The following is a 12,576-nucleotide window of genomic DNA, read 5'->3' on the forward strand; positions in this document are numbered from 1 at the left end:
CAAAGTGAGTTATTTTGTTGGATTACAAAGGTATGTTTTTGTGAATACTTCAAGAATAAAGAGAGGAACGGCAGAGATGGAGCCGGAATGGGGAGCTAGTGTTTGAGTCACGCTTTGCAACAGGCGGCCTGTTCTGCATGACTTAGCAAAGGCAGGAGAACTCAATGAGGATAGACAGTCAGAGAGAGAGAGAGAGAGAGAGAGAGAGAGCAGATGATCCTCTAAAAAAAAAAGAAAAAAAAAAAAGAAAAAAAGAAAAAAAAAAAGAAAACAGAGTAGGCTTGCTGTAGGAATTGGGCTTTTGAGTTAATGCTATGCCTCTATGCTTTCCTGTGAGGACTGCAGAAAAAAAAAAAACACCGCAGAACTTCAAAACAAACTACTTCGCACTTATTTTTCGTTGAAAATTTAAGTTACCAAACAATGTTAGACTTGAGCATAAATATTTGCAAACAATATCAATGGGAAACATGGAAAGAAGTCATCAGTGAAAATAAAGGTGATATTTTTCTGATTGTTGAGTTGCTGAAGCCTTACTGTATCTTTTTGGTCCGTCCTCCAGGCAGAAGGAAAGGGTGAGAGTAGCATCCTCCTCAAAGAACTCTGTAGCAAAAGCATCCCACCACAGATTGTCACTCTCCTGGGAGGAAAGCAGAGTTAATTAATAAGAGTTAATTACCTGACCTGTTCTTCACCATGGCTGGTGTTTTTTTTTTTTAAGTAACTTCTTTAAAACTTGATTAGCTCAAGGGAGTATTTAAACAAAGCATTTTCATACAATCAGTTCATTCTAAAATCGGAGCAGGTTTGATCAGCATTTTGAAGGCTATGTTGAGGATTCACAATGAGCAGGTCACAATGAGCACGAGAGCCCCAGAGAGCACAGAGAACAGATATGGTTAACTACAGTTTGTATATGGTTAACTACAGTTTGACATGTAATGCGAAAAAAAGGGCAAAACAAGTAACCAAAAGATCAAAAACAAACAAAAACCTTCAAAGGCAAAAACTGAACAAAGAAAACTGAATAAAAATCTTAAAATCCGCTGCAGCCCGAACTTAATGAGAAAAAAATCACCAAAGTCAAACAAAACAGGAAACTGAATGAGCGCTTCACGTAACTCACACAGCGAAGGCCGCCTGCACTGCGACACCTGGATTACACCTGGAAATTAGTGCTGAAATTAGTCCAGCTAGGTTCCTACAATCTGATGTGAATCTCAAAGCTTTACATGAAATTAAACAATGACCTAAGGACTAGGCCTGCTTGTATTCCTAAAACTCCCATTTCATTGGATGCCAGGGTCAAAAGCTATTTGATGATATAAATACTCAGGTGGGACTCATTGACTGTGAGTTTTCAGTCGAGATTTAAATGTCGCAAATGGTGATTATGTATTATTTACAAAGTGACAGGGCGCTTTTCGGTTGAGTCTGATTTGCCCAGACATGTTTTGATGGACGCCTCCGTCTCGCTCGTGGTGCCGGTGAGGGATGACGAGCCCTTCCAGATGTTTACAATTAGCACTGTCGACATCGCACAGCGTCACGTCCAATAATGGCCTGACCTCCGGGACCTCTAACTATGCGCTTCTCCTCTCCTCATATTCAAGGGGTGTCTCAGACACAGAAGAGACCTACGCAAGCCTGCACAGCATTTAGGGGTGAATCAATGCGATATTATGTCCTTGCGTCATCTGCCAGCAAGCCATCAGGATCAGCGTTCTCCCGCTGCCCGGTTGTAACCAGTCCCCAATGTATTCTCACTTGTGCACGGGGTCAGCTTATAAATGACGTTAGAGAGGCTATCTGACAAACGGAGGGAAGTTATTTTGCTATGGTGTAGAGCCAATATGTTTTGTGAGTTTGTACTTGACATTGGAAGATATCTTGTCAGTTAACTTAAGACACACGTTAGCTATTCTTCCATCTTCCTTCAATTCTGTTTCCCGATCTCATTTTGGAGTTCATGCCTACAACTATGCATCTCCAAATATACGTCATGCAAGAAAATCCATTCCCTAGAGCTCTGGTCCTTACACATTTTCTACTGGTTAATACAAATGACTACATTTACCATTCAGCACTCTAACTGGGCAGCCAAATTCTAACTGTGTGTCTCACTCAGTTAAGACCCACTGATTCATATCCCCCACATGCATACTTTTGAGTGCACCATGAAAAAAACCCAAGCAATGAGCTTCCATATGAGGAATCCGCTGTTGTAGTATCAAAAACGTTTGAGGAAATCGGCACAAACATATTCCATAAAATGAACAAAGGTGGGAGCTAAATCATAAGAAAAAAATCCTTTCACTGAAGGTGACTCCAAGGTTGTGGTTATCACAGACAAGACTTGTAAAGAAGTCATGTCCTGGAGTCATAAATCATCAGTGGAAGTGTGGAGAGAAACATCTAAGTTACCCATGAAATGCAAAGACTCAGACCCATTCACTGTAATCACCGTCTCTCTGGAAAGTGAGTCAGTAGAATTTGTCACTGATAGAGTCAGAGAGAAGCAAGTATGGAAAAAAATGTCTTGAATTCAACTCTCAGGTGTGCCTACTGAACTAGAACTTAGATGTTCATTATAATGTGTAGGTTGCAATCCAGGCATCATTTCAGTACGTTCAGAGAGAGATTCTCAGCTGCTCCTCTGAAATGGCTCTGTCTACAGCCTCATATTTAAAGTGTTGCTGTGAACGCTACTGGTTTTTATTCTGCAGTTGCACTAAGTAAGGCAATGGACATTTTTAAAGCAGTCCTGGCCAACACAGCTGGCTCCCAGCAAAGATAATCACACAAACACACACACACACACACACTCATCTGGCAGACCACCGAACGTGAGCAGAATGAACCAGGCAGTGGCTGGTGTGTGTGTGTATATATGGTTGCATGCATGTGTGTGATTAAATGTTGTAGTCACACTCAGCAGGATATATGACCTCATCAGATAATCTCTCTCTCTCTCTCTCTCTCTCTCCCTCTCTCTCTCCCTCTCTCTGTCTCCCCACTCCAGTGCTTTGAGGTCAGCACCAACTATCCTTCTCTTTCCTTACTGTTTATTTAGAAAAAAAACCCCAGACAGTCTCCATCCTACTCTTTACTGAGGAGGTAAAAATGACACCTGTGTCTATCATTTTCACAAATCCAATGAAAAACTTTTACAGTGCCCCGTCTAAATGCCTCTTTTACCCAGTGTTTCCTTTTAAGAGCCCACTGATGTTTGCTTTAGGGCTGAGCTGTTCAAACACACTTTGTGTATGTGTGTGAGTGTGTGTCAGCAGGTACAGTGTTTACACTCTCAGAATGCACTGATCTAAGACATCTCTCTGATGCTGGGGTCAATAGAGCGTCTGCTCTCTGTCTATCCAGTGGTGAGTTCCCACCATAGTGGCTGACCTCTGCTTGTGTCGCCCGAATACCAAGCCTTGCCCTGGATGGTTTCTCACAGGTCAGCCACACAAACCTTTACTAACCTGAGGGCTGTATTCACTAAGTGTTTCCAGTGGATACACTGCGTGCTTCCTGATCCTTTCCTTGTATGGTGTGTCCTCTTGTCAGTCTCTAGTCACAAAGATGTATGCGTGTGTGTGTGTGTGTGTGTGCACGCACGCACACATACTTCTGCAACCACACAAACAGATCTAGGCTTCCCATAAACACCTTCTCTGATTGCCTTCTTATCTCTCTGTGAATCTAACGCTGTACTGCTGTCCAGGCAAAAAAAGGTCAGCTCAGTATCAGCTCTGCATTAATGCCCAGTTTACCAGTCAATCCATTTGAAATCTACTGAAACTTTTCACATGCTGATCAATGGTCAAGTTGCCACTGAAAAAAAACCGCTCTGAATTCGAGCCGTACTGAAGCTCCATACTGAAGAAGCTGTGCAGGAAAAATATTGATCTCTCCGGCAGGGTCACAGCATGTGTGGAGAATCTGAGACCCTGCTTCAGTCAGAATAATTCATTCACACACATATAAAGTATATGACTTTAAATCCAACTTGTGGTCATCTATATTCACTCTACCGTTCGACGATTATACATGTACCGCACGATTTTGAAAATCTCTTTTGACATCAGTTGTTAACACAGCGTTTATTGTAACAACTGATTACAACAAATATATATCAGAATATCGCATTGCTACAGATAAGGCTAATGAGGACAGTCAGCAAGTGGTTTAATTTCACTCACACGCTGTCGGTCTAATTAATCTGTTATAACAGAATTGCTACAAGATTTTAATGGTCCCAGAATGGCATGTCAGTATCGGCAGCACATTTCTGAGTAAAGGGATTACATTTATCTGTGAGGTAATCTACACTGTCATGATCAATAAGAAATCTGATTGGCCATTTGGACCAATTAACCTCATTTAATGCTTAAACGCTTTGAGAAAACCATATCAATACGACAGCACAAAATTAAAAGTCACAAAAATTTCTTCAAAAGACAATTAAAAGAGAAAAAAAAAGACTTTGTTGCTAGTATTTCAATCTTCTTTCATTTACAGTATGTTTACCTATGTTACCACCTTCCTGCCTTTGCGGGTTTATGTTTCAATTATAAGTCACTGTAATATTTATAGCTTTGCTCTGCATTTATGTCTTATTATGACAGACTTGAATGGTTAGTCACATTTCAAATGTACCAAAAAGAGTGATAAAGATGAAGCAAGCCATGTCAGCTAAGGCAGGGAATGTGTAAATCACTCCATTGTCACTGAAATAAGATATGGATGTATCACACTTTCACTCATGATTGTCACTGTGGAAGAGGCTTTGCTGATCCACTGTTTGTTTTGATGTAAAGTGCACAGATCATTCCTTCAGGACCTCAGGTGAACTAACACGGCTGTCTGTGTTGGTTGCCTGAAGATAAAGTCGTATTGATTGGCGCCCAGCGAGGCTGTCTAAAGGGATTCATCAATGTGCCAATGGCAGCTCTCACCGGAATCACCGGCAGGCCAAGCAGGGATTTATGGGAGATCCAGGGGCTTAGAGAGACAACACCGTCGTGCGGCTTCGGTAAATAACAATAGCGCCTTCTTTTACGGCCCACACGGTCTAACACACACACATACACACACACACACACACACACGTACGCGCACACACACACACAAACACACACACACACACATGCACGCACGCACACACACACACACACATTAACAGACACATTTTCTTGTAAAGGAGCGTGAATGACACAAACAACGCATCTACAATAAACTTGGAATTCAGACTATTCTTAGGCTCAGACTGAAGTGTTGCCATCTGAGACAACCATGTGACAAGACCTGGATTTCTGAGCCTCTTTCGCACCATGACAGCCCTGAGAAAGTGGTTAAAACAGTTAATCCCAACTGGCCCAACAGTTTAACTGAATACAAGAATTAGGAATCAAACAAATAGTGGAGATCAGACACAGACATACACTGGTGGCACAAAATATGTTTTATGCTTATAAAATGAAATTGTGAATGGTATATATATATGTTAAGTGCACAATTAACTGTTTGTTTCTGTCTTTTGTTGATACTTAACTGTTTGCGTGTTTGTTTATGCCTTTGTTTTGTCATTGCTGCTTTTTAATGGTGGGAGTGTTGAATGTTGTCTGAATTTGAACCCATTATGAAATTACTCTACTGTAATGTGAATTATGCAAATGTAATAAAGCAGCAGACAGCCGAGGCAGTGTCCTTCAGAGAGCTCTCTCACAGACAGACACTCTGGAGCTGTGGGCAAAATAGTAAACACACACGACAGAGGACTACACCAAGGACCTTACAGCTTTACTCTCTCTCTCTGTCTGTCTCTCTCTCACACACACACACGCACTCACACACACACACACACACACACTGTCAAACACACACGCGCGCACGCACACCCACACCCACATGGACACACACACACACACACACACACACAAAAATACACTCACTGTCACATGCACACACACACACACACAAATACATGCACTGTGACACACAGACACACACATTCACACATGTTTGCATTCATATCCTAGTGAGTAAATAAAGAATACTAACCTATACCTAAGCCTAACCCTAACCTTAACCTAACCCTAACCTTAACCAAAGAAATGTTTTGACACTTTTTGTTTTATCAATATCAATAATATAGTTTAGAAAAACATTGTTCTCCTAGTGCACACACACACACACACACACTGTTACATGCGCAGTGTTGACATACCAGTATACAATGTAAATGTACATCCACACCGGTCTAAATTGAAAAGGAAGTATATTCAAGTCTCAATCAGAACGCACTGAGTTAGCACATCTTAAAATCATCACCACTCAGTGCTGTCCAATTCACACTAAATTAAAAAAAAGAAAAAAAAAAGAAAAAAAAGAAAAAAGAAATAGTCATTTGGATCCTGGGAAAAAAATGAAAACAGGACGTTGGTAAAAATGGGCTATCCCTCTTATCTCTGATATGTGTAGTACTGTAGCCTGGAAGGAACTTTGGGAAAGTCACAGGAAAAAGGTGGGACTATTGTCCAAGCATCCTGCCAGTCCCAAAGCCACCTTATTGTTCTAGAGAATTCATTTTTTTAGGCGCCGATTTGTTTCCACCGTAATCCATTAAATATCAGGCTTTGCCCCTACATCCTCTGTTCACGTCAAACCCCTGCCTAGTGAGAAGGCAGTACACAACAAATTTAAACCTTCAACTGGACATTTGATTCACACGCAGTCTGTGGTGGAGTCCAGTCATTAACTGTACAGCGTCAAAAAGTACTCAAAATGCTAAAGTTTAGTCTATGTACACTATTACTAGTGTCTACCTGGGAAAAACAACAAATATAGATTTCAGATCAGGCTCAAACAGCAGCGATGTCCTGGGTTTGAACTTATTCTAGGGGCCAATCAGAAATTATAATTCAGAGGGGACTGATTTGTGAATTACTCTGTTTAGTTTGGTGGTGGTGGTGGTGTTGGGGCTGTACTTTAAGAACTGTCACGAGTCTCCAAAGATCTCCGTACATAATTATATCTCCATCATAGTTTTTTAAACCATCTTTCCACTTGCCACAACAAATGAGTATCAAGTGACGGACATAAGCAAGATATTTTGAGTCTGTGTATCTGACAGTCATTGACCATAGAAGTTTCGTTGGACTATGTATAACTCATATTGATTGGGTTATCACAGAGGACTTCAGAGAGGAGTTCTCTATGGCAAGATGTACTATTGATTTGTCTTAAGAATGGAAATGGCCATAACAAACCTGTCTTTCTCTTTTACGTTAATGCATTCCATCTGACAGCCACTAGTAGAAAATGAATAATGCTGGTCTTCCTTTTGTTTACCTCCACATGGCTTACTATGGATGATTCTCTGCACCATGTTTTATTCTCCGTCTCTCTCTCTCTGTCTCTCTCTCTCTCATTCACTTTCAGCCTCCGAATATTGAGGAGAGCTATGCTAATGAGCTTACATTGGCTGAAGTCGCCCATAAGCTCCTCCTCTGAATGTTAATCGGCTTGCTCATTTGCATAGGTTTAAGTGTAAGGTTCCCCCTGCACCTTTTCAAACTGCACCAAAATGCACTACGGTCAACCATTTCAACCACCAAAAGGAAACTTTGCTGGGTCCATTTCAGACAGAAAATGAATTGTCCAAAGGACAATGGTGTTGGTAACATGTACAAACATGTAGATAATGTACTACTTAGTTCGTTACAAAATGTAGATCGGGAACACAAAAGGACACAACAAAAAGACAACGATGGTTTACTACCCACTGAAAATTTATGACAGACTCATACAAGCCAATGAGAAACACACAAGAGGTCAAAGAAATTATGTGTTCTGAAAGACAAAGGATAAGGATTTTCTGAATGGGAAAACATTAAGTATGTTATGCTACAGAGTCACGTAGATTTTTATGGCCAACATGTGTGTGGATATTCTTTGATCTCAATCACTTTGCATGTCAAATGAGATATTTCCATAGGCAAAGCAGAGTTCACTGGTGGATTGTTAAAAGAAAGCAGTAGCTCTGACTGGAAAAACAGGCTTTGGGGAATGTGGTGTTCTGTCCTTTATCATTTTGGGGTTTTGGACATTGTTTTCTGATTTGTACAGTTGTATACTCTAAAGCATTCTACGATACATCCTGACACAGCACTTTAATATCTGCATTTTAAACATTTGTTTCAAAAACAATGGTATTTCCATACAATCATGGGTTTTTAAGTCTCTAAGCTGCCATTTAACTTTTGTTTGCCAGTATTCACAATGCTTCTGTTTTCATTGTTGTTGTAATTGTAAATGTTGATGCTGAAGTGAAAGTTGAGGTAAAATAGTGCTTCTCATCATCAGGACACACTACGCAGCATATTTTGGTTCATGCTTAACACAAGCATGCATGTGTCGAGAAGCTAAAGGCTTAGCAATCAGCAGCTAAGTTGAATAAGGTGTGGCCTTCTGGGCTGTAGCACAAATAGGGCCTATGCAATCTTCTATGTCTCCTAGACTGGAGCTATGAGCTACTGATTTAAAATATCTCTCCCATACAGTCTGCCCTGCCTTCAGGACAAGACAGTGAATAGTGCTTGAGAACTTAATGGATCAAGCCAATGATTCCATCTGAAATTCAAGGGGAAAATTGAAAAACTCACAACACCAAGAGTCCACTGGCAGCAAGCCAAGCCACAGTTATGGTTAAAGCCAACACTTTGCACTTTTTTTTTTTTTTTTGCTATTTACTTCAGCTAGCATGGTTCAGTGGTGTATGTTGAAAGTCAGTGGCACTTGTGGGTAGTCATCAAATTAAAGCCACCATGACTGTTACCTTAGGCTTCATATTGGCTCAACCCAGTGTATGGCTCTTTCTAGTGAATGGGCTTCCCAAAGGAACAGCCTTCTGATAGTGCTCCAAATACAGTTAACAGGCTGTAAATGTCCAGAGTATTGTTATATTGTATAATCCATCCTTCACAGGCTAGTTTACTGAAAGCTCTTAAGTCAAGAGTCATGACTCTGTGGCCCTCTTGTCTGAATTTCCTCAGCTCTTTCCGGCTTTTGTCCATTTTTACTTTCACTCAAAACATTCTGGTTCTGAGGGAGGAAAATCCACACGCTTCTTGAAATGACAGTAATGGTTTTGCTCATGGTGGCCTGATTTTGATAGAGCTCAGTTGTAAGTACACCTTCAAACTGAATTGAGTTTTACAGTAGAGAGATGTTTTGCTGCCGTTGAAGACTGTTCAAGTTTTTGAAAAGTAAGTGTGATTTAATGACAGATGACAGCTCTGCAGATCATGGTACTAAATGAAAACTGTCTACATGAAAACATGACACTGGTGGACTAATCGGAGTTTTAAACCAAATTTTGTTTAGATTGTTTGTCAACATTTCTTCTTGATATGTTTTTCTATGAAGCCTCTTCAGAAATATTAGCCAGGATTGGTAGAAATCCTTCACAAGTCACTCTGTCATAACTAAATCTTTTCCCTTACAGAGATATTCATTAACTCCAACACTGAGAAAATGTTCTTGCTTTGTTTCTTCCTCAGAAATTTATAGAGAAGCATTGATGCCTCACGGTCAATGACCGGGAACAGGGTATTTGCTTAGCATTTAAATAAATAAATAAACACTCTTGCGAGTTACTTCAGTTCTTTTGGCATCCAGTTAAAAAAAAAAAAAAAATTAAAAAGACCTCAACAAATTCAATATCTATGTTTTTTACTGTAGTATTTTTACAATGTAAATGTAGGGGGCTGAAACGTTTGCCAAACCTTGCCCACTGTCACCGTGCGCCTGAGATATCTTATCAAGATTTATCAGAGCCAGTTGTCTAATCTAAACAAAAACCCTTGTGATAACTACTTAGGCTGCAGAGATTAAAATGATATATTAGGCGTATGTTTATTGTTGCCTGCTTGGTTACTGCTGTTTGGGAGTGGAAGTCTTTGGGGGCTTAGGCCATGGCTAATGAATAATGCATGACGTTGTGATGCTGTACCACTGCCTCTCTGCAACATAGCCTGCATCTCCTTAAAGTTACAACACCTTCTTCGTCCAGCCAGACCTGCAGCTAACGCTCCAGTCGAACAAAATAAGAAACGCTCCTTCGTCTTTCACCGTCCGTTACCTTTTAATCAGTGGCCAGATTGATGCAAAGTCATTAACAGGCCAAAGGCCAAGTATTTATCAAAACCATTCCATGACAGCATCCACATGATGTCATTACAGGTATGACCTTCACCTTAGAATTTTACTCAAATGCCTCAAACCCAATAAAGCCATCTAACCCAGCTGATCTGAGTTCAAGATCACAGCACTCTTTTATTATGTGTTAAATACTATTATGGAGCATGTCTTCATGTAGGATGTTATAACAGTTAACTAATGCTTACAAAAGCATTAAGAAATCTTTACTAGAAAAATGAGTTGAGAGTTACACAGGAAGAAAATTTAAAGTGGTGCAGCATTACAGAATGTTTGTATTAAGAGAACATTCGATAATGTTTTTTTTTGTGGTGTGTATACATAACTGGACATTAGGCTGTACACCTTAATATCCAGTTCTGTACATAAGAGCTCATATCAGATGAGACCATAACCATGTTTAGTGAACATGAGTTCCCGTTTAAACCGCACATACCATGTGTATGCCTCAGTCTGGTTTTAGCAATTCCACACATTTGTAATTTCTAATTTAATTATTACTCCCAACACCCGAGTTCATTCTTGTTATGTGCACCCAAAGGTTTGACAAAAATACAAATCATATAAAAACGAGCGGGAAAAAACATAAAACAGTGTGCGAAGGTGACAAAAAGGGCCATTTTAAGTACATTCCGACTGATTATTTCGATCTAGCTATGAACAAGTCTAAACTCTTGACAGTGTGATGTTTGTGTTCACAAGGGTGACATCAAGCCGGAATTCACTATACACCGTCCATCGCAGCTGATACCAACCACTTGAATACCAGTTTAAAAACTGGAGGTAGCCATGCAAATTTGCGTGTCGTATTCATGCAAATATACACGGTTCGCAAGAAGTCCAAATATACCTAGAAACGGTGCACATACGCGGACCGTCTGCTCAGTGGTTTAAAAAAAGAAAAAAAAAGAAAGAAAAAAAGCATATATATACATACACACACACAAGTTCATGGGCTCCATGACAAAAGCACACCGGTTTCAAGTCAGTATTTTGCAAGTGACAAAATAAAGTGTTTAAGGCTGTTTACTAGTGTTAACAAAGAAGGAAAAATTAACACCCAAACACTGATATAAATAAGATTCTTGACATTTTAATAGCCCCCTTTTGTTTGTTTACTTATTTATTTGCATAGTGCATGTTCTGGCAGGACACGGCTAAGCAATGAGTCCATCGAGTTCGTTTGCCTAAGTTGGTATTTCGACAAAGCAACAATTTTCAAAATTCAAAATACCAAACGCCCACTCTTTTCCCACATGACACAGAATAGAGTACAACAGCTGATTTGTTTATACAACTGTTTCGACTATGTCAAATACTTCTACATGCATGCTTGGGATACGCTTCATGTCCGTATCAATGTGTGACTGGTAGCCTTAATCCACGTGGATTTTAATTGGAACTCAAACTGTCATAGAATTATGTGTTTGACAAAATCCGGCTTGGCAAAATTATTTTTCTAATTTATTACCAAATTTTAACTTATACCAAACGATAACTTTGTATGGTAAGCCTGAAAAGTCGAACCTCAAACTTGTGCTCTCTATATCAAAACTACAGACAAACCATTTGACGTCTAACGGTCCGGTTGTCTCATTACAACCGAGAGCTGTACCCCGCTGAAGATAGCCTAACTCCGATACGTCTGGCTACACGTATCACAATTGATACAGTTGGGAGAACTGTGTTGTTATCACTGTTTGCACGGCTGGACTGTCCGGCTGATTGTGTTTAAAGGAAAAAATACGGAATAAAACCCTGAAGTAAGTATTCCCCCGCAATAACTTTCATCAACAGGAAACGTGTCATGTTTTCCCCAAAACACAACTATGTCGATTCAAACTCACCTCTGTTCGAGACTGGAGGCGTTTGTTCATCTCGTAGATTCGGTACTCAGGTTGCACCATGTATGGCGAATGCCTCCGGTAGAACGGTCCGAACGGGGACGAGTAGAACGGGTCATGTGGAGGGTTGGACATGTTGATTCCTTGCCGCGGTTACAGGGAGCACTATGTGAGCTGAACATCCATGCAGCGCACATGGAAGGTTTCCAAACACTGCAAGCCAGCAGCACTCTGAACGGCACGCGCACTCTTTCTCGTCTGCTCACTGCACGTTGTACCGAATAGCTGAGAGCGAACCAGAGGAGGCGGGAGCGGAGACAAGAACGGGCAGAGTAGCGGAGAGGGGGAGAGGGGAGGAGGAGAGGGTTTTCATTGGATAACTGCGGGCTGCACTGTTTCCTCGCTAAAAACGAACCAGACTACAGCAGGGTCAATTAAACCAGTAGCATCCTACTTCAATATCCAGCATCTACACTTTCGTTTCAGTTGTTCACGAGTTTCATGTTCCCGA

At 40.5% G+C, this 12,576-nt stretch overlaps 1 protein-coding gene across 4 annotated transcripts in view; it reads right to left on the bottom strand.

Annotated features, from left to right (window-relative positions):
• ldb2a (LIM domain binding 2a) overlaps nucleotides 1-12,312 on the bottom strand; it is a 43,770-nt gene extending 31,458 nt beyond the window's left edge. For all 4 annotated transcript variants that reach the window (XM_030777584.1, XM_030777575.1, XM_030777567.1 and 1 more), the window contains exons 1-2: nucleotides 12,069-12,312; nucleotides 538-640 (exon numbers count right to left, since the gene is read on the bottom strand). In XM_030777584.1, the coding sequence (XP_030633444.1) occupies nucleotides 538-640; nucleotides 12,069-12,200 (235 nt within the window). In that variant the 5' untranslated portion in view covers nucleotides 12,201-12,312. The remainder of the gene's footprint in view (nucleotides 1-537; nucleotides 641-12,068) is intronic.
• Between the last annotated feature and the right edge of the window lie 264 nt (nucleotides 12,313-12,576).

The sequence above is a fragment of the Chanos chanos genome, chromosome 1 (genome assembly GCF_902362185.1).
Source record: "Chanos chanos chromosome 1, fChaCha1.1, whole genome shotgun sequence".
Lineage (NCBI taxonomy): Eukaryota > Metazoa > Chordata > Actinopteri > Gonorynchiformes > Chanidae > Chanos > Chanos chanos.